This window comes from Salvia splendens, chromosome 5 (genome assembly GCF_004379255.2).
Source record: "Salvia splendens isolate huo1 chromosome 5, SspV2, whole genome shotgun sequence".
Taxonomy (NCBI): Eukaryota; Viridiplantae; Streptophyta; class Magnoliopsida; order Lamiales; family Lamiaceae; genus Salvia; species Salvia splendens.
The window spans coordinates 16388501-16409499 of record NC_056036.1 but is presented as its reverse complement, the minus strand read 5'-3'; the positions used below and the strand labels follow the sequence as shown (position 1 = coordinate 16409499).

At 39.7% G+C, this 20999-nt stretch overlaps 1 protein-coding gene across 1 annotated transcript; it reads right to left on the bottom strand.

Annotated features, from left to right (window-relative positions):
* Positions 1–1724: 1724 nt before the first annotated feature.
* On the bottom strand, positions 1725–4940 carry LOC121803907 (AUGMIN subunit 8-like). Its single transcript, XM_042203480.1, has 7 exons — positions 4366–4940; positions 3380–3953; positions 2990–3109; positions 2599–2715; positions 2412–2501; positions 2109–2216; positions 1725–1808 (listed from the first exon to the last, which is right to left on the bottom strand). The coding sequence occupies exons 1-7, from the start codon at positions 4938–4940 to the stop codon at positions 1725–1727; spliced, it is 1668 nt and encodes a 555-aa protein (XP_042059414.1).
* Positions 4941–20999: the final 16059 nt, after the last annotated feature.

Genomic DNA, 20999 nt, shown 5'->3' with positions numbered 1-20999 from the left:
ATTGTGGATGGACTTTGGAGAGAATGATTTGGTTTAAGGTTAAAACTGTATTAGCGCGATTTGTTATGGTTTACAATTTGAAAATTGAGTAACAAAATGTTAAGTTTCATCGGTAATGATTTATTAATGAAACTTTATTTGTGGAGTAGCTTTAACATGTTGCTTTTTAATAGGCTGTCAAAGGTTGGGCAGCATGAGGGTTGTCAAATCGTGCGGATTGGGTCGTTATCGGATCAATCCATTATCGACCTAACCTTATCGTGTCGCAACCCAATCCAACCTGAAATCATCAGGTTCTTATCGTGTCTCTATCCAACGGGTTCGTGTAGGATTCGTGCGTGTTATCGTGTACCAAAAAAAAAAGTCATCCCTCTATTAATGATAGTTTGTTAGCTTGACACGACACGATAACGACTAAAATATGATGTTATTATACGATTTAAACATGATATTACACGATAAAATAAAAAATTACAAAATTAAAATAATTATTTTCTTAATCAAAATAATAAAATTAAAGTATAGTAATATTAAATGTAACTAATAAAATTAAATAATTAAAAAAATTAATTTTTAATAAAATCTAAGCATATTTTCTTAAAATTCATAAAAAATTAATTAATATTTTTTAATTAATAAAATTAAAGTATAGTATATTTTAATTAATTAAAATTAAAATATAATATTTTTTAATTAATTAAAAATAAAGTATAATATTTTTTAATCAATAAAAATAACTAAAATTAAAGTTTAATAAGTTTTTAATTTATATAAAGTAATTATTTTTTTCTTAACGTATAACACTAACCCGACCCAACCCGTTATCTTCGGGTTCTTATTGGGTCGACCCTATAAGGACCCAAATCATCAACGTGCAAGTCCGAGTCGTGTTAACTTTGTGCGGGTCCGTATCGTATTATCGTGTCGTATAAAAAATTGTCAGCCTGCCATCTCAATTTCTTATTAGTGGTGTATTTCTTTGTTTATCCATTTATAAAATGACAGGCGTTTTTTTAAGATAATAAATACACCATGTGTTTGTGTTATACAATTATCTTGCCCACTTTGCATGAAATTGATGGATAAAACTCTGACTTACCTTTGTTATATGAGTAATGACTTAATAAATTGGGTTACAAAATTAAATCTTTTAATCAAATATATGAAAGATAGTAATGTGGAATTATAATTTTTATACATTGCCTCAAGTAAGAATGTGTTGTCTGAAAATGTTATGATGTACTTAGATTTTTTATTACATCCAAGCCAACGAAATATGAGGTGATAAATGAATCTTATAATCCAAAGACCAGACTTTTAAACTTTAGTAAACAATAACTTTAAACATTGCTCCAAGCTATTAATATGGTCCGAGTTGAGTTCCAAATAACTTATCACAACAATTTTATGTGTATAGAAAGTATGACTATCCTCACTACTCACTTCAACTTTTCATTTTTGAGATAAAACTTACAAATAATGAATATCAGAATTTCACTGTAATTTTCCTTGTATATTTCAACTTGTGTGTCAATTTTCCCTTTGGTTGGTTTTAGGGAGGTAAACAAAGTACAAACAACACAAAAGAATAAATGTAACTTGAATTTTTCTAACCTACCTATAACACTGAAGCAAGGCAAGTAAAAGAGCACAAAAAACACCCATATAACAAAAGCTCGAGTCCTTACATAGCTATTCTTGTATGCAAGAGCTTTAGAGCTGTTTTAATACCCATATATCGATGTTTCATCATTGCTCCGAGCTGGTTTCATCTGTAGTAAATGGGTCCTAAGGCTGGATTCTTCCACCTATCAAAATAAATTCCAACCTCATCAGCTATTTCATGAGGTCAACTTACAAAAAACAGGAAACAAAATGCCATATCTTCAAGAATCAAGATTACTCATTTGATGCTAGATTGAAAACAGTAACATCTAAGTAATAGTATCTGTTATCCTCGTATTTATTCACCGGAACTGGACTACTATTTTGTAACTGAGCATGAGTATGGCAGTACCACTGAGTCTCATCATGTTATACACATAAGAAGCACACACAAAGGAAGATGATAGGATTATTAATCCTTTGACCACAATGCTTGTTCCTACCTGTAATTCAGCTATGGAGATCAACAATGATTCATATTCATCAAAGATAGCTCTTCCCTCTATTACTACATCAGCAAGGTCAGATGCCAAGGAGTGCATCCTATTAACCTGCAAAATTGGAACATCAATTCTTGAGGCTGTTGCTTTGAGTGATACTTTGCACCAACTACTGAGTCCTAAAAGAGTTCCTTCATAACATCCAGAAAATGGATAAAGTGTGATATGAGAAGCACCTAAATGGATCAACTAAATGGCACTTGGAGTAAACTACAGAAGTTAATTAATTAAAACCCAATATATCACCTTCAAGAGTACGGAACGTAAGGAGGACCCCATTGCCTGCATCACATCAACAGCCAAGCTTACAGCCTCCTTAATTTTTTGAATGCTACCCTAGAAAATTTAGATATAGTGAAGTTGTTTATCTTATACCAAAGTAGTTGTTCCTTGCTCTTAAATAAATTACCATAGAAAGTAGTCCACTACATACCCTTGCTCCTCTTATTACCGGAACAAGAACTGTGCCAGCTTGTAGATCCTCTATGGCCCAACTTAATGAGCTAATATGATCCATTTCAGTTGATTTCCACTCTTCAAGTCCACAAATCTGAACATTTTGTATAAGAATTAGAAAAGGCATAAATCCTTAGCCGTGTATATTGTATAGAACAACATGACATGAAGGGATTAAGGAGAAATATATAGTCTATGCTTGTTTAGTTTTACAGTAGAAAATTACAGAAAAAACAGATGATAATTAATACGATGAAATATTTCAGAAAATGGAAGAGAATAACAGTAGCATCTAAGTAAATTGAAAAGAACTGAAGCGAGCTGCTTCGTTGTCATTAGAATTATGCTCAAAATAAGAGATGCATTACTTGATTGTCCAAAATTGTGTAAAGCTTCAACTTGAGCTTCAATTTCTGAATCTCAATCCTTTTCTCTATTATTGAGTCCCAAACAGCAACAATTTCCATCCACACACTGGACAACACTTTCTGCACCATCCAAATAAAAAAAGGAGCTTATAATTTCTAGGAGTTTGTTAGAAGTTAAAACAAAATAAGACATGAAGGAATGAAATTAATTATATATCTGCACATCTTACTTTATGCAATGGAGTACAGAAGCATGATGAACTTAAATTGAAAAATAGGGACTGCCTAAGGGAATGATAGAATTTATTCCAACTATGGAAAGTATAAAGAGGTTATAACTATAGATGCAACATTCAGAACTTGCTACAGCTCAACAAGGTAACTGCATACCTCCGTTTTTACTTTCTGAGATTGCAATGCATCATCACTCCGAGCATTTGCATATCGCCATTGCAAGAGTCTATTGTATAAAAGGCGCAAGTTATGGACATCTTCAATGTGCTTAGCCTTCTTTCCATGTTTGATATCTGTAAGAAAACTAAAAACTGAAGCTGCACTCGGAAGTTTCCTGGTGGGGCTGGATGGTCTTATCCAAGCAGGGCTGGATGGTCTTTTCCGAGCAGGGCTGGATGGTCTTTTCCGAGCAGGGCTGGATCCTCCAGAGGAATTGACAGCCTTTCCTCGAGTGGGAATGATCCATTTAGACACGGTAGATAGCAATCCAAGAGCTGGAGCAGCCATATGTTTCGCGGCAGCATTTGACATCTGTGTTCTATCTGATGAACTTGAAGAATCAGACCTTGCAATTGGTGTTGAAAAATCATCAACTGAGCACTCATCAACCAATTCTCTTCCATTCTCATAACAAGATACTAGCATACGTTTACTTTTCCCATCCATAGATACTATCCTGGGGGAAGGTGTACCTGTTTCTGTACACGTTGAAGATAAAGTTTTTGTAGTCCTAATCCTACCAACCAAATATATACTTTGATTTGGAACAGGGCTGCCATCCAGAGGTAGTCTCCTGATGGAATGAGTATTTGTTTCCTGATGGAACAAAGATGAAGTTCTACTTGTCTTATCAGCTAAATCTATACTTGTAATTGGAACATCATTGCCATCTGAGGGAAACAATGAAGTTTTGTTTTTCCTATCTTGATATTCAGTACTTCTCTTCTGCGCAGCACTAACATCCAGAGTTAGTCTCCTATGGGAAGGTGAACCTGTTTCCAGATGAAATAAAGATGAAGTTTTGCTGGTCTTATCAGCAACATCAACACCTCTAGTAAGAATGGCGGCAGCCTGTTTCTGAACGGGATGATGGTGAAGTTTTGATAGTCTTACTTGAAACAGTGATCTTATTCAGGCTTTGCTTATCAGACATGTCATTACTTGTGCTTAGGATAGTGGACACTTTCCCGGCAGTTGTGCTTGGCCATCGATGTTGGTCCACCATACGTGGATACAAACTATCAACAGGTTTAGAATTCTCAGATTGATCAGCAGAACTCATACCTTCAAGTGGAGTTTGCTTCCTTTCTGGAATATAAGAAACTGGTTTTTCTTTCTTACTGACAGGAATAAAAAATGTATCAGGCTGTAAAGAAACATTCTGGCTCCGCGTTGTTGAAGGCCATAAGGCCTCTGGCATCTTGTTGCCGGCTACCTTTCTTGATGCCAACAACAATCCTGCAGATGTATCCTGAATTGGGGTTGATGGAGATCGCGGTGATGATGGTCTAGAGGGTCGATTCCTTTCAGCTGATATAGCCCTCTTTGATGATGTTGCATGAGTTGAGGTTGATGGTGTCCAGCGTTTCGTGGGGGAAGATGACCGGTACCTCGAACGAGTGACTCCATTCTTGTTCTCGGTGGACACCAGTGGTAGTCTTGTTCTATCAGCTGCAGATTGCTTATGTATTGCTTGGTCCTCTTCATATACATCCATCAAAACTGTGCAAAAGAAATCACATTGATTGCCACTCTTCACCTACCTTAAATTCACTACTTAAATGGATTTCACTTAATCTATCAACAACTTGGACTAATGCCTCTTATAAGAGATATGTTACCCTCTTGAAAATCTGCCAACAAATTCACTGCCACAATAATAATACGTGTTGGTGATTAGATTGAGGCATAATGAAAATGGAAAAGATTCTAATGATTTCAAAAGATTCCAAAAATATAGATCACATTTTCCATACAGGGAAATGTGAATTACTGCTAATAACATCATTTTTCTTCTTGTTTCTAAACAAATGAATGAAACTAACAAATCCAAAATAACAATATAATAACATGAAATAAAAGCAGAAACAATAAAATCATTTACGGTACCTTTTCTGGACAAATTTCATCCGCCATGTGGAAATGGTGGAAGTTTTCGGTTAGAAGTTGGAAATTTGGAATCATGTACTAGTATTCAACAAAATATAGCCATAAAATTTCCTTTTTCTTTGGGAGAGTTTAGTTTTCGAATAAAAGGCTTATTCTTACTAATTAAACATTCTAATCAAATTTTAGCTAAATGTACTGTGTTGCCAATAAATATTAGTAAGAGAAACAAAAGTTTAATTCCATAATATTGATTTCAATAGCTTCGTTTAACATTATAAAACTATTAAAATTTGAAAACAAATCATCTCAATATAAAAGAGATAAACACCATAATTATTTACCCAATTTCATATCATGTGTGTTATATTGCTAACTACTACAACTAAATGATAGGTATTAGATCTTTAAATCAAGGGCCAATATCATTCATTTTGAGTATCAGTATTGTGCACAAAAAATGTCAATTAGGGTATAATGTCAAGTAACAACAAATTAGTTATAATTAACTTTTAAAAAATATCTAAAAACTTTAAATGCATATAACTATCTCGATTTAAATTATTTTTTCGCACAACATATATCAAATTAAAGATAATTTTATAAGGATTCAACGAGATCCTACATGCAAATGTTTCGAGGTCAAAATTTGATATAGTTTTCGTAAATAGTCATAAATTTCGTAAAATAGTTTCATATCGATATGTCTTACTTAATAGTACATAATATTTCAATACAGTGCTTATGTCAATATGAAATTGTGTTGATATATTTAATAACCTATATTGATGGATGTAATCAAATGCAAACTCTAAATATTGTACAGACTCCAAACTATGATTTGGACAGTTAGAAAATGTCAACAGATAACAAAATAATAGCAACAAAAAATGTCAACACAGTATCAATGGTTGATGTTGTGCTGATATTGTGTTGACATCAAAATCTTAAATTTTTACACTGTGTTGACACTGTGTTGATGTAGTGTTGGCATTGTGTTGAAAAGTTTGGAGTTTGTACAATATATAGAGTTTGCATTTTATCATTAACTCTATATTGATATTGTGTTCTTAAACTCTAAATTGATACTCCCTCCGTCCGTCATTAGGAGTCTCATTTAGTGGTGACACGGGTTTTAAGAAAAGTTAATAAAAGTGGGAGGAAAAAAGTTAGTGGAATAGAGGCCTCACTTGTATATATTAGTTTTATATGAAATGTGAGTGTAGTGAGTTAGTGGAAAGTGGAACCCTATTACCATTTATAGTAAAAGTGAACCGGGACTCCTATTTGCGGACGAACTAAAATGGCAAAACGGGACTCCTATTCGCGGACGGAGGGAGTAGTTGTTATTATCTTTTTAATATTAAAAAAATAGAAAATAAAATTACACATGACAATTTATAGACCACTAGTATTAACACCCGCACAGGACATAAGAGTTTCAAATAATGAATATAAAATATAATAAATATATAGAAAATAATAATTGAAAGCAATATGGAGATTTAAAAAAACAGAAATGTACTTATATCGTCTCACTCAAAATGAAGAATTTACTACTCCCCAGTGAATGAAACATTTATGCAATTTTAATTTATAATCTAAGTGAAGTAAAAACAATAAAATTAATGACAAAAATAAGATGTGTGACTAAATGATCTAAGAGTATGAATTAATTAGAATAAGATATACAAATAAAGAAAATATGTGTGAGTAAAGATGTTTATTGAAAGTCCTATGCAAGTCATTAATCCAAATAAAAGGAAAATTAATATATAAATTTATAAAAAATTAATTTGAAAAAAATATATGGAATATTAAACATATCCATATTAAATATATGAATAATTTAAATCATATAAATTTAAAACTTCTTTGAGAAGTCAAGTTAGAAAATTTGTATTATCCAATAATCATATTTTAGTTGACTGTTTATTTCTTTCTTTTAATTTCAGACCATAGCATAACTTGATATACATTGTGATACGTTTATTATTCCACATATCTTGCATTATTATTTAATTGCATTATTTAGTTAGATATTTAGGGATTGCATATCTTTTTCATATCTTTTGTCTTGCTCATTAAGTTAGTATCCCTATTATAAATAGGGCTATTATTATTCTCATTAATCAATCAATGAAATAATCGTTTATCGTCTTTCTTATTTTCTTTATCGTTTTTCTGCAAACCCTAGTTGTCGACGGGATTTCGCCTCCCGGGACTTCTAATCTATCTTCCGGCATCACGTTAAGGAGATTATCCTTAACAAATTGGTGCTTTCATCTTCGAACTCATGGCAAAAGTCAATCTTCGGTCATTGTGGGAGATATCGCAAGCATATGAAGGCTTGCAATGGAATTCAACAGCAGCAACATGGGACAATATTCTCGCTAGGCTCGCCCGGCTCGAGACCCGATTGGTTGAGCATGAGCGCAGGGTAGCAGCAACGCACTCTCCGCTCCGGCCCGAACCTGATCCACCCGACAAACCCTGGCTGTACACCGCCGCACAGCCACCTCACGCGCCCTACCAGCCAATGCCGGAGTCATACCACTGCTATCCCTCGCCATCGGTGGCGAATTTGCGGACGACACAAGCCAAGCCGTCTCTCACAATTATCTCACCCCCGCAAACCATACTTTCTCTCTGTGAAACAGAAATGGCTAAAAACCGGGAACCCGTGAACCCAGTTGAGGAATCCGAATCAGATTCCAGCAAGGAAGGAAGCTCCTCCGGGGAGGAATCCGACACCAATCTTGACCCCACCCCTCCCCAAAATAAGCCACAGCCTCAGATTCCCTCCGCCAAACCCTCGCTGCTGCTGCTGCCTCACCCTTCCTCCGACGACGAAGACGACTCCGGATCTGAAACAGAGTCTGAGTCCGACGCTCCGGAAGTTAGGCCACTCACTGCGAAGCTAGTCGAAGAGACTCCGAAATCAAACAGGAAGGCCAAATTCAAGCCCGTCGCGGACACGGCCAGTAAGGATGCAAAGAAGCCAAAGAAGAGCCCTGCCGCCGAGCCGGAGACGGCAGAGAAAAAGTTGAATATGTTCCGGAGGCTGTGGAGCGAGGAGGACGAGATCGTGGTTTTGGAAGGGATGATAGAGTTCCAGAACAAGTTCAACGTTGATCTGTTGGCGAATCTGGGTGATGAACGGAGACGTTCCGCTGTTCGTTGTGCGTTTGATCCAGGAGGAGACGTCTGTCAATAATTTTTGGCTTTCAACTCTCGTTGTTGTGTCGTGATTTCCACCTTGAGGCCAAGGTGGATTTCAACCGTGGGGGAGTTGATACGTTTATTATTCCACATATCTTGCATTATTATTTAATTGCATTATTTAGTTAGATATTTAGGGATTGCATATCTTTTTCATATCTTTTGTCTTGTTCATTAAGTTAGTATCCCTATTATAAATAGGGCTATTATTATTCTCATTAATCAATCAATGAAATAATCGTTTATCGTCTTTCTTATTTCCTTTATCGTTTTTCTGCAAACCCTAGTTGTTGACGGGATTTCGCCTCCCGGGACTTCTAATCTATCTTCCGGCATCACGTTAAGGAGATTATCCTTAACACATTGCCAAAGACTAAATGAATTTTTTATATTGTAAAGAATAAATTTCTTACTTCCCGCCACATATACGTATAAAAAGTAAATTACTACTATCACTTAAAATAACGATAATATTTTATGCATCTTGTTTGTTTTGAATAATGTGAGAATTTACACTACTCTTTATGTTAAGAAGTTATACAAACTTTATAAGTTAGATTTAATTTTAAATATATATAATGTCATCTTATTCCTTAGTTTAATCTATAAACTTAGTAGTATTGTTTAATTAGAGGCGAATTAAAATATAAGAGCTACAAACTTTAATTGAGTAAATATAGGATGAGAATTGTAAGCATTACATATATGTGTTGTCGTTTAGCTTGTGAATTAATTCGAAGAAAAAGTATTGCAATAAATGATTAAATCTCAATTTTAACCTAAATAAATGGAAGGCAAACTCCAAACTCTCTAGCACAATTCCAATTTAACTCAAATATAAGTCTAATTAATATATAAATTTAATAACTTAATTATAAAAAATATTTAATGGTAGTGCACTATTTAAATGTGTTTTAAAACTTCTTCAAGAAGGTGGCATTTTATTGGGCTATTATCTGTCCTATTATTTTTGCCTTAAAAAATTATTTTTGAATAGAAGACACTTCATCTTTCCATTTTCCCTCCAAAAAGGGCATTAAGGACTTTTCATCAAATTTGCACTTTAGATTATGATAGATTAGATCTCTAAAATCTCATGATCTTAAATAAGTTGAAGTTTTAATTAGGAACACAAAAAAAAAATTAAAAACTCAATCTTATGAAATTATGAATTGTAAAAATAATTTTATTTTTTAGAACTTACTTGCATGCGTTCAGCCGCCACTCGGGAAACCTCTTCCATAACTTCTCGACGACTAGGTCGCTTTGATTTTTGGGGACGACTACTTTGATCTTGGGCAATTCCTTTGCCCCGATCACCATGTCTCGGTCCACCACGAGAAGAAGACATAATGCAAAATGAAAGTAGTATGGAATATGGAGTATTGAATAAATGGTAAAATACGAACACAACAACAAATATAGTAGTAAACAACTTGAGCAATTAGAGAGAATGGGGATAGAGAATAGAGAAATAGAGATTGAGAAGGAAATCCTTGTTAACACAAGAATGGGGTGAGTAAAAATGATGGGAGAAGTAAGGTATTTATAGGAGTAAAATTGGAAGAAATAAAAAATAAAAAAAATTCAAATTTTAAATTTCGGACTGAACCGGCGGTTCAGTCCACGGTTTCTGACCGGTTTTCAGGCCTATACACTGCCACCTATACGCTGCCACCTGAAAAATGCCCAGAAACGTCGGAAACCAGCGGTTTCTGCCGAAAACCGCCATTTTCTGACATACCGCCGGTTTTTCTGCACACCTAGCCTGAAAACCTACGCCCTAGCCAGAATCCTACCATTGGAACCGCTGAACCGCCGGTTTGAACCGGTGAACCAGCAGTTTTGAACTGTCGGTTACGACTCACGCTTTTTTTGAACCTGAACCGGCCCACTTGAACCGCTGAACCGCCGTCACCGGTTCCTATTCCGGTTCCGGTTTATGAACCGGCGGTTCCGAACCGCAGGTTAACCGGTGGTCCGGTTCGTAATGTGCATGCCTAGGTATGGACTAGTAAAGACTATAGAGTGATTAACGGTGTCATGTTAGGCTGGCAACAATCTTAAATTGATAACTGACAACTATGTCAACAATCTATTTTATAGATGTCAACAAAAGACTGATACGAGCATTATTTAGTTAGTTAAATTAGGGATTTGCGTATCTTTTCTATATCTTCTTTTTCTTGTTCATTAAGTTAGTCATTAGCATTATAAAGGGGAGTTATTGTAATCATTTGACAAATCAATCAAGAATATCAATATTATCGTTCATTCTCTTCTCCAAAGTGAGACAACCGTCTTGCTCGACGGGCGCTCGCCCGCGACAGACATTTATCGATCGTCGATCCACGGACAGCCCGATAAGAGGTTTATCCTATTAAATTGATGCTTTCATCGCGATCTCACCCTTCAAAACACCGATCGAATCTCAGCAACGTCGCTGCCCGACGGGAATCCACCGCACAGCAACTAGCCACACCGATCAGACCATATCTACGTCGTTGCCCGACGGGAATCCACCCGCGCACAGCAACTAGTTATTCCTTCCCACCATCTCGAACCAAAGTTGTGTCGCTGCCCGACGGAAGAAGTTCCATGCACAACACTGGATTTGGTTGCCGAGTCCCGCCTGTTCGCCAAGCTCTAGCCGTCGGACAACCCTACTTCCGCAGCCCGACATCACACTACAAAAGCTGATGTTTTCGACTCTCTTCATCGTGTCGTAGTTCCCACCTCGAGGACACGGTGGATTTCAACCTTGGGGGAGTTGATACGACCATTATTTAGTTAATTAAATTAGGAATTTGCGTATTTTTTCCATATCTTTATTTTCTTGTTCATTAAATTAGTTATAAGCATTATAAATAGGAGTTATTGTAATCATTTGACAAATCAATCAAGAATATCAATATTATCGTTCATTCTCTTCTCCAAAGTGAGACAACTCTTCTCCAAAGTGAGACAACCTTCTTGCTCGACGGGCGCTCGCCGGCGACAGACGTTTATCGATCGTCGATCCATGGATGCCGATCAGCCCGATAGGAGGTTTATCCTATCAAAGACATACGCATGTCAACTATGATCAACTACATTTACAAATATGATCAGTGGGTAGTGATAAAATGCAAACTGTAAATATTGCACAAACTCCAAACTATGATCTGGACCGTTAAAAATGTCAACAGATGACAAAATAACAACAATAAAAAATGTCAACACAATTTCAACACAGTATCAACCATTGACATTGTGTTGACATTTCTTGTTGCTATTATTTTATCATCTGTTGATATTTTTTAACGGTCCAAAATATAGTTTGGAGTTTGTACAATATTTAGAGTTTGCATTTGATCACGTCGCTATGATAAGTTAATATCTAATAGCTGTGATTAATGTATATCTAAAGTTAAAAGGGTTTAGGCTAAGATCATTATGAACTTCTTTATCCAATAAAAATAGAAGTAAAGAGGAGCGTTAGTCTATTCAAATTGGGTTATATTATTAACAAAATTAACTTGATTTCTTCATATCTGAATTTCAATCCACGCGACTGATATTTATAATCACAATTTTAGTAGATGATTGCACGTGGCTAATCTTAAAGCATATAATTAAATTCATAGGTCTACCAAATTAAATAGAACCTTTTTAACTACTACTTAATTCTTATAAACCAAATAGTATAATTCAACGTTGTAGATGATGATAGAGCCTAAATCCAAGCTGTAAATCGCTGTTTGAATCAGCGGCATGGTCGGCGGCTGGATAATGATGGGGTACGGACTAAACAAGCCCAACAGCACCAACGGCCCATCAGCCCAAAGCCCAAGGAAGAGTATGAGTTCGGCATTACCAAAGAGTTCGGCCTCAGCCTACAGCTCGGCAAAAGCCAACCAATCAAGCTCTGCTCTCAGGTCGGCATCAAGCTCTACTCTCAGATCGGCAACCAAAGCAGTTCGGTCTCAGTATTCGACCGAACAAGGAGTTAGTGGACCCATGCAGGATTTCCACAACTTCCAACACACCCACTACCACGTGGTGTCAACTCAGGCCACGATCGTAGGCCGTCACCTACGCTACATCCACGATCTTAGGCCACGATCTCCACGACATCCACTACCTAATAAATGGTGCTGCATGCCACGATCTTGGTCCTTGATATAAATAGAACTTAGATCTGGTAGAAAAAAGTTTAAGCTCTCTAGAGATAAAACACCATATAGCAAGTTTGTATTTGTAAGCTGTAGAAAACAGATCAAGCAATACAATCTTGCCCTCCCTTCTTCCCGTGGACGTAGATTTACTTCAGTAAATCGAACCACGTAAATTCTCTGTGTCGTGATCTGCATTTTCATTCTCTACCAGCATTTACAAACCTCAGAAATTCGCGGATTCATCACTGGCGCCGTCTGTGGGAAAACAGAGAACCAAATTTGTGATAAAGCGAATTTTTGACCCTTTTTCCACCCCAAAAAAAAATGCATACCAGATCACACACTACCCGTAATACCGTTCGTGAAAACCATGAGGAAGCTAGTCCAGCCCGCAGGTCCGGAAAACAGCCTCGGGAGACATCTACTTCCAGTTTTCACGATGAAGGAACAAGCCGCTCAAAAGGTCCACACACCGAGTCTTCCCAGCAGCCTGATTTGAATGAGGCTGTCAAGCTGTTCTTGGCTGAGAAGCAGGATGAGTTCTTAGCTTTCCTGCAAAAGAGCCAACAGCCGAAGACGAAAACGGTAGATTCTCCTTCCTCGTCCAGACATGAAAGTCACTACCGCAGTAGTACCGTGTCTTCCAGGAAGAAGAATCCTCAACCCCGACATGTTCCTGTTCCTCCTCGGTACCGGAATCACCGGAGACCTCGATCTCCTCCATACCGAAGAGATGTCGGGTTCGCCATGTACGGAGCATTGAAGACTCCGTTCTCGGACAATATCACCCGAACTCCCCTTCCACAGAACTACCGAACTCCGTCGATGACTTATGACGGGTTGGTGGATCCTCATGACTTCCTGGGACGCTATCAGTATAATATGGCGAACCGGGGTCTCAATGAGGTCCGTATGTGCAAGCTGTTCCCCGAGCTGCTCATCGGGAACGCCAGAAGGTGGTTCGACAGCCTTCCTCAAGGCAGCATTAGATCCTACCGAGATCTGATGGATGCTTTCCACAGGAGGTTCTTTCAGAAAGCGGAAGCCCGGAATACTTCGGCTCAGCTGCTTTCTATACGTCAAGGTCGCGACGAAAAGATCAGCGACTTCCTGACGAGATTCCATAAGGCCTACAAGTAGATAATCTCAATGATCTACTTGTCATTTCGGCATTCCAAAATGGAATCCTGCCCGGAGCTCTCTACAGAAAGCTCGTGGAATGCAGTCCGCAAACAGCTCAAGAGATGTGGGACATTGCGGACCAGTTCTCCCGAGCCGATGAGGCAGACCGTCGAAAACGGTCTTTAGACAGCTCATCTAGAGGAGACGAAAAGAAGCCCGATCATAGCGATCAGAGGCTTCCTCACCGAACACCTTCCCCACCAAAGGAGGGATAGCGGTCATCCGAGGTGATCGAAAAAGAGCAAGTGTGTTCGCAGATTGCGCTTAAAAGTGCCTAGCAATCAGTTCGGCACCATCAAGCATAGCAATCACAGCAGCCGGAGTCAGAGGCAGGCGAAATGACCGAAGTCACACCGGAGCCGAACTCAATGGTGTACGGCACTGAAGCCGTGATTCCGGTTTAGATCGGCATACCCAGTCCCCGAACTCAATTTCTCCTCAGAAATGAATGGTGACGGACTGAGAGCCGAACTAGATCTTGCCGAAGAAATAAGAGAATTGGCCTGCATAAAAGCAGCCAAGTACAAGGAGCAAGTAGCCCGGTATTACAGCCAAAGGGTGAAGAAGCTGCAATTTCAAGTGGGAGATCTCGTCTTGAGAAACAACGAAGTAAGCCGAGCAGAAAAGCTGGGCGAACTCGAACCCACATGGGAAGGTCCATATCGGGTGTCAGAAGTCCTCGGCAAAGGGTCTTACAATTTGACTCACGTGTCAGGAGCACAAGTACCCCGAACATGGTACGTTTCCAACCTCAAAAAGTTTCATTTGTAAGAGACAGTCCGGTCAGTCGGTCTTGAGTTCTGTTCGGTCAATGTGCTTTCTTTGGTTTGCTTGGTCTTTGTTTGTCTCTGTGCGTTTTGTCTGTCTATGTGCGTGTCGTCTCTTACAAATGTTACTGAGGTATCTTGTTCTTCGAAGGCTGATCCCCTTCTTAGAACATATACGAGCCAACGATTGTGAGTCAAAGCTTCTAAAGAGGATACAAGACCACAATTCAGCTTAAACAAGCAGTTCGTCTGAAACGAACTGCAATAAGCCAACGATTGTGAGTCAAAGCTTCTAAAGAGGATACAAGACCACAATTCAGCTTAACAAGCAGTCCTTCTGAAACGAACTGCAACAAGCCAACGACTGTGAGTCCAAGCTTCCAAGGAAGATACAAGACCACAATTCGGCTTAAGAAATAAGCACTTCGTCTGAAACGAACTGCAATAAGGGAAAGTCCGATCCACGCGATACACCTCGCCGAATTAGGACGACCAAGTTCGGTCAAAGAAGTTTACCTCATAAGACCGATGACGACCATGTCTAGTCAAAGAGGTTTACTGCATAAGACCACTTCGGTTAACTGGGAAAGTCCGATCCACGCGATAAAACTCGCCGAATTAGGACAAGGGAAAGTTCGATCCCGGCGACAAAAATCGCCAAATTAGAACACAAAGACGAGTCCGGTCAAAGATGTTTATTTCATCAGACCAAAGACGAGTCCGGTCAAAGATGTTTATTTCATCAGACCAAAGACGAGTCCGGTCAAAGATGTTTATTTCATCAGACCAAAGACGAGTCCGGTCAAAGATGTTTATTTCATCAGACCAAAGACGAGTCCGGTCAAAGATGTTTATTTCATCAGACCAAAGACGAGTCCGGTCAAAGATGTTTATTTCATCAGACCAAAGACGAGTCCGGTCAAAGATGTTTATTTCATCAGACCAAAGACGAGTCCGGTCAAAGATGTTTATTTCATCAGACCAAAGACGAGTCCGGTCAAAGATGTTTATTTCATCAGACCAAAGACGAGTCCGGTCAAAGATGTTTATTTCATCAGACCAAAGACGAGTCCGGTCAAAGATGTTTATTTCATCAGACCAAAGACGAGTCCGGTCAAAGATGTTTATTTCATCAGACCAAAGACGAGTCCGGTCAAAGATGTTTATTTCATCAGACCAAAGACGAGTCCGGTCAAAGATGTTTATTTCATCAGACCAAGGACCAAGTCCGGTCAAAGAAGTTTACTTCATAAGACCAAGGACCAAGTCCGGTCAAAGAAGTTTACTTCATAAGACCGAGGACAAGTACGATGAAATTTTTCGCTAAGCTGTAAATACAGAGTGTTAGAAGCGAAAACAAAATTTCATTTCTCAAATCTTGTTCGGCACACAACTCCGCTACCCTACGAGATGGCGTTACGCTATTACAAAGGACTATTCTACTGTCCAGGGTTGCTAAAGTTGAGCCATCTATTCACAAAATCCTCGTGAAGCTGAGTTCGGGCGTTCCAGGCAGCCGCAGAATAAGCAGGTCGACGAGATGCTCTAATCGACCTGCCACCTCTTCTCTGAGCCCGGGAAGCCCTAGCACCTCGGCGGCGAAGAGTCTCTTCACGAAGCATTTGCCGATCTTGCTCACTCATAACCACAGCTCCTCTGCGAACTTCAGTCCGTCCTCGACTTGACGTCTCCGGTTGTCCCTGAGTTCGTTGCTGACTTGGAGTAGGGTTTTGAGCAAGTAAATCAGAGGTTTGAGCTGGAGTACTAGCATCTGTTGGCGGGAAATGCCTGAGGAATCTCTCAATTGAGGGACGCCGGGCAAGAACTATGTCGTACCGAGAAGCCCAGCGCCGCAATGATTTCACGACTTGTTGGCAAGCCGAGCTCTCCAGCGCATTGTTCCTCCGGAGTACATTATATTCCTCCCACAGTTCGTCAACTCGTTCCTGAACTTCAGAGATGGTCATTCCCCCACGCCTGCAGATAAAATCCTCATACGCAGTCCTCTCAGCGACGACAGTGTTCAGCTCGGCCTCCAGATCCTTCTTATCGGACTCCAAGTCCTTATTATCGGCCTCCAGCTTCACTAAACGAGCCAGAAGCTCGTCATTCTTCGTCTGATCGGCTATAGCTCTTTTCTCAGCTTCGTCTAAAGCCGAAGAGTACAGCCGTTTCCAGTGAAGTATCTCCATCTCCTTGAGTACAAAGCAGCTATATTAGTTCGGCAGCTGTACCGAGCAGATAGTAAAATACAACAGGAATAAAGGCGAGTACGAAAAGCTATACGAAGACAAGTGTAGAGAATTTTTCATTCACAAGGAAAATTTTTTACACTAGGAGGGCTTCAAGGCCATTTCACAAGGAAGAAACTAGACTAAGAGAAGGGAGACGAAATCATACTCCGCCAGCTTCGTCTCCGGATCCTCGGTCTGGTTCAGCTTCTTTCTCCTGAGCTACCTCGGCCTCGGCCTCGCATCCTGCCGGCCTCGCCTCCGCCTCCTGATCGGCTTCCTTCTCCGGATACCCGGCCCGCTCGACTTCGGCCTCCAGCTCCAGCGGCTCGGCCTCACCCTCTCCGTTGTAAGTCGAAGCGGGTGAAACGGGTCCCACGGAGGCAAAGATAGCCTCCAGGTTCTCGTCCCGATCAGCTCGACAACCCCGGACTCGGTCTGCAGAAAGCAGGACCGAGGATGAAGCGAGCTCCTCAAGGAGCGGCAGATTCTGAAGCCGAGCTGCTATCTCTCGGCTGTACAGAGGCAGCACGACGTCGGCCCCCTGCTCGCCCTTATCGGTAATTAGCCTTACCAGACTACCGACAAAGGCCGAAAATTGATTGCTCAAAAAGAGTTTCTCCGCGAAAGCACGGAGAGCCTCCCCTTGGGCAACCACGGCGGCAGCATCCCTCCGTTTCGTCTGCTCTCGCTGGATGACGAGCTGGTTTTTGGCAAACTGAGCTTCATCCTGGGCCGAAATCCTAGCAGCTCTGGCCTTCTCAAAGTTAGCCTCAGCCTGTTCGGCCCGATGACAAGCAGCCGCCAACTTCCTCTGCATCTCAGCATAGTCATTGGACGCTTTGGAGAGTTCGACGGCGACGAGCTTGGAGAGCATATCGTTCCTCTGAAAATGGATAAAGAAAAAAGTCAACAGAGGGCACCAAAAATACAGGACAGAAGCAAAGCCAAAGAATCAAGAAGACAATTCACCTCGGCGAAGTCCGTGGGCCATAAAAATGGCTCACAGATATGCTCCGAAGGAGGCGCCAAGACCACGTCTTTCTCTGGCGCTCTCGGGGGCTTCTGGGTCTTCCCCTTCCTACTTGCCGAAGTGGACTCCGGCTTCTTTGGATCCGAAGAGGTCTTTTGCCTCTTCGGATTCTTCTCGGCATCAGGCGCCGAGCTGGTAGCCTTCTCTTTCTCCGGCTCCTCAAGCTCGGAAGACTTTCGGATAGCCTTATTCAGCATGTACACTGCCAAAAAGCAAGAAAGCAAGGTTAGTTTTCGCCGCTAAAGCAGTAAAGCATAAAAAAGAAATCCTCACCCTCAGTTTCTTCGTCCGAAGACGAGATATTGAACACGAGGTCGCCCTTGACGAGCTCAGTTTCCGAGTATTGTTTCCTAATCATAGGAACCTTATTGAGCTCGCCCTCGAGCTCGGCCAACGGTTCTAACCGAGGATGGGGAATCGCGGACTTCGGCCCTCTCCAAGGAAAGCCCGGAGCCGAAGTCCTATTATAAAAAAAGAAACGGTTTTGCCATTTCGGCCACTTGGTTTTGCAGAATGCCCTAAAAGGCTGTAAGGGGATCAAGTAAAACCAAGATCCCTTCCTTTTAAATTGGAAAAAATTAAGGATTGCCCGCAGAGACAGATCCTTATCTAGCCTACGGAGTTCGGCAGCAAAAGCCGACAAGTGCCTCCAAGAATTCGGAGTCACCTGACCTAAAGGGAGTTGAAAAAAATCAAGAAGCTCTACAAAAGGTGGGGGAAGAGGGAAACGAAGCCCGCATTCTAAGCAGGCTTCGTAAACGGTGGCATAACCCTCCGGCGGGTCGTTAGCCCTATGATCATCGTCGGGAACCACCGCCTTCCCCCCGGGAAGAAGATATTTTTCGTGTAGAGATATCACGGTGTCCTTACTCAAGACGCTGTGAAAGTATTCTACAGTCTTCTCTCCGGACTCTTTCCGGCTAGAAGACCCCTTGCCCCCTTTCCTACCGCTACCTAACTCGGAAGAAGAAGAAGAAGACATGGTTCTTACTCTTTGCAAAATCTGAAGAAATTCTGAAGAAATTCTTGAAAGCGGAAGGAAATTTTTACGCAAAGGAGATAGAGTGCAGAAGAAGCAGTCGCAAAAGTGCTTCAATGATGAAGAAAGGAGGTATTTATCAGATTCGGCGAAGATTTCAAAATCGTCGCACCGTTTCGAATCCCACCTTTTCGGGATTCAACGGCCGGATTTTACTGTCGCATTTAATGCAGTCACGTGCAAGGCACGTCCCCTGACGACAGCCTCCCCCGTACCTTTATCCAGAATGCCGAAGTGACTCGCTTCGCCGAAGTGATTCACTTCGTCTTTCGGGGGGGGTAGTGATGGGGTACGGACTAAACAAGCCCAACAGCACCAACGGCCCATCAGCCCAAAGCCCAAGGAAGAGTATGAGTTCGGCATTACCAAAGAGTTCGGCCTCAGCCTACAGCTCGGCAAAAGCCAACCAATCAAGCTCTGCTCTCAGGTCGGCATCAAGCTCTACTCTCAGATCGGCAACCAAAGCAGTTCGGTCTCAGTATTCGACCGAACAAGGAGTTAGTGGACCCATGCAGGATTTCCACAACTTCCAACACACCCACTACCACGTGGTGTCAACTCAGGCCACGATCGTAGGCCGTCACCTACGCTACATCCACGATCTTAGGCCACGATCTCCACGACATCCACTACCTAATAAATGGTGCTGCATGCCACGATCTTGGTCCTTGATATAAATAGAACTTAGATCTGGTAGAAAAAAGTTTAAGCTCTCTAGAGATAAAACACCATATAGCAAGTTTGTATTTGTAAGCTGTAGAAAACAGATCAAGCAATACAATCTTGCCCTCCCTTCTTCCCGTGGACGTAGATTTACTTCAGTAAATCGAACCACGTAAATTCTCTGTGTCGTGATCTGCATTTTCATTCTCTACCAGCATTTACAAACCTCAGAAATTCGCGGATTCATCAGATAACGACTTGTATATATTTTTCGTTAAAGTTTCACCCTTTTTAATCGGAATAATCGTAAAGAAAATCGGAGAAATTTTAAGAAGGGTCCATGTACTCAATCAATTACTACTTCTTTTGATTTTCTATTCCAAAAATAATAACAATACAATCTCTGTCTAGAAAAAGAATGCAAAATAATGTCAAAGTCGAAGCATCATCATATCAAAGTTTTGCACGAAATTAGGGTCCTAATTATATTCACACAAAGGTCTCCTTTTCGGCAATGGTGGTATCACATCCATTAAATTATGAATAAATAATATTCTGTTTCTTTTTTATATTATGTGCAGCATAAGACACGCTAGCTAATCAAAAACATTTCATCTAATTAGAACAACTAATAACAGTACTATTAATCTGCTATCAAATGTCAAAAACAGAATTTCAATTTCCACTTCTAACAAAACATAAATTCAAGAATTGATAATTAATTAATAAAATCTAATTAAAAATTGATGATTCTAATTAGCCAATCACATGAAGACAATTATTACCACTTAATTTGGCCATACAGGATAAACAAACTGCCCACTAATATCAACAAATTAATTAGCCAATAATAATTTCCAAAGAATCGACTAAAATACCTCGTATGTACAAACATTCGATATTTTGTAGTAATAAAATATTGTTTTTACAATCCAGTAATCACCCTTTTCATTAAAACAAGTGTTCGTGCATGTACATTGTCCTCCATAAATAGAAGCATATATAGAATTATAGCCGTTGTAAACAATTTATCACAAAAAATCTACACTTCATTAATATAAACATTCATATACAACGTGCAACGTTACATTCAACACTGTCTTATTTTTATACCAAACAATTTTGAAAGCGTCAATGGAATTAATTAATTAACATAAAAAAACAGCAACATCACCAGTGGTCGAGATTATTCTAGCAAAAATCTTTTATTCCAAAGGAGAAATATTTCTGGTAATTACTCAAAAAGAAATACTCCCCTTGATGTTGACTTAGCAACATGAATTGGAATCAGAATTATGAAAATTGAAAAGAACCATTATTAATGTGGTTATATTAAATTGTTAAATAATCACCATCATCTTCGTGTGTGGTGGTGC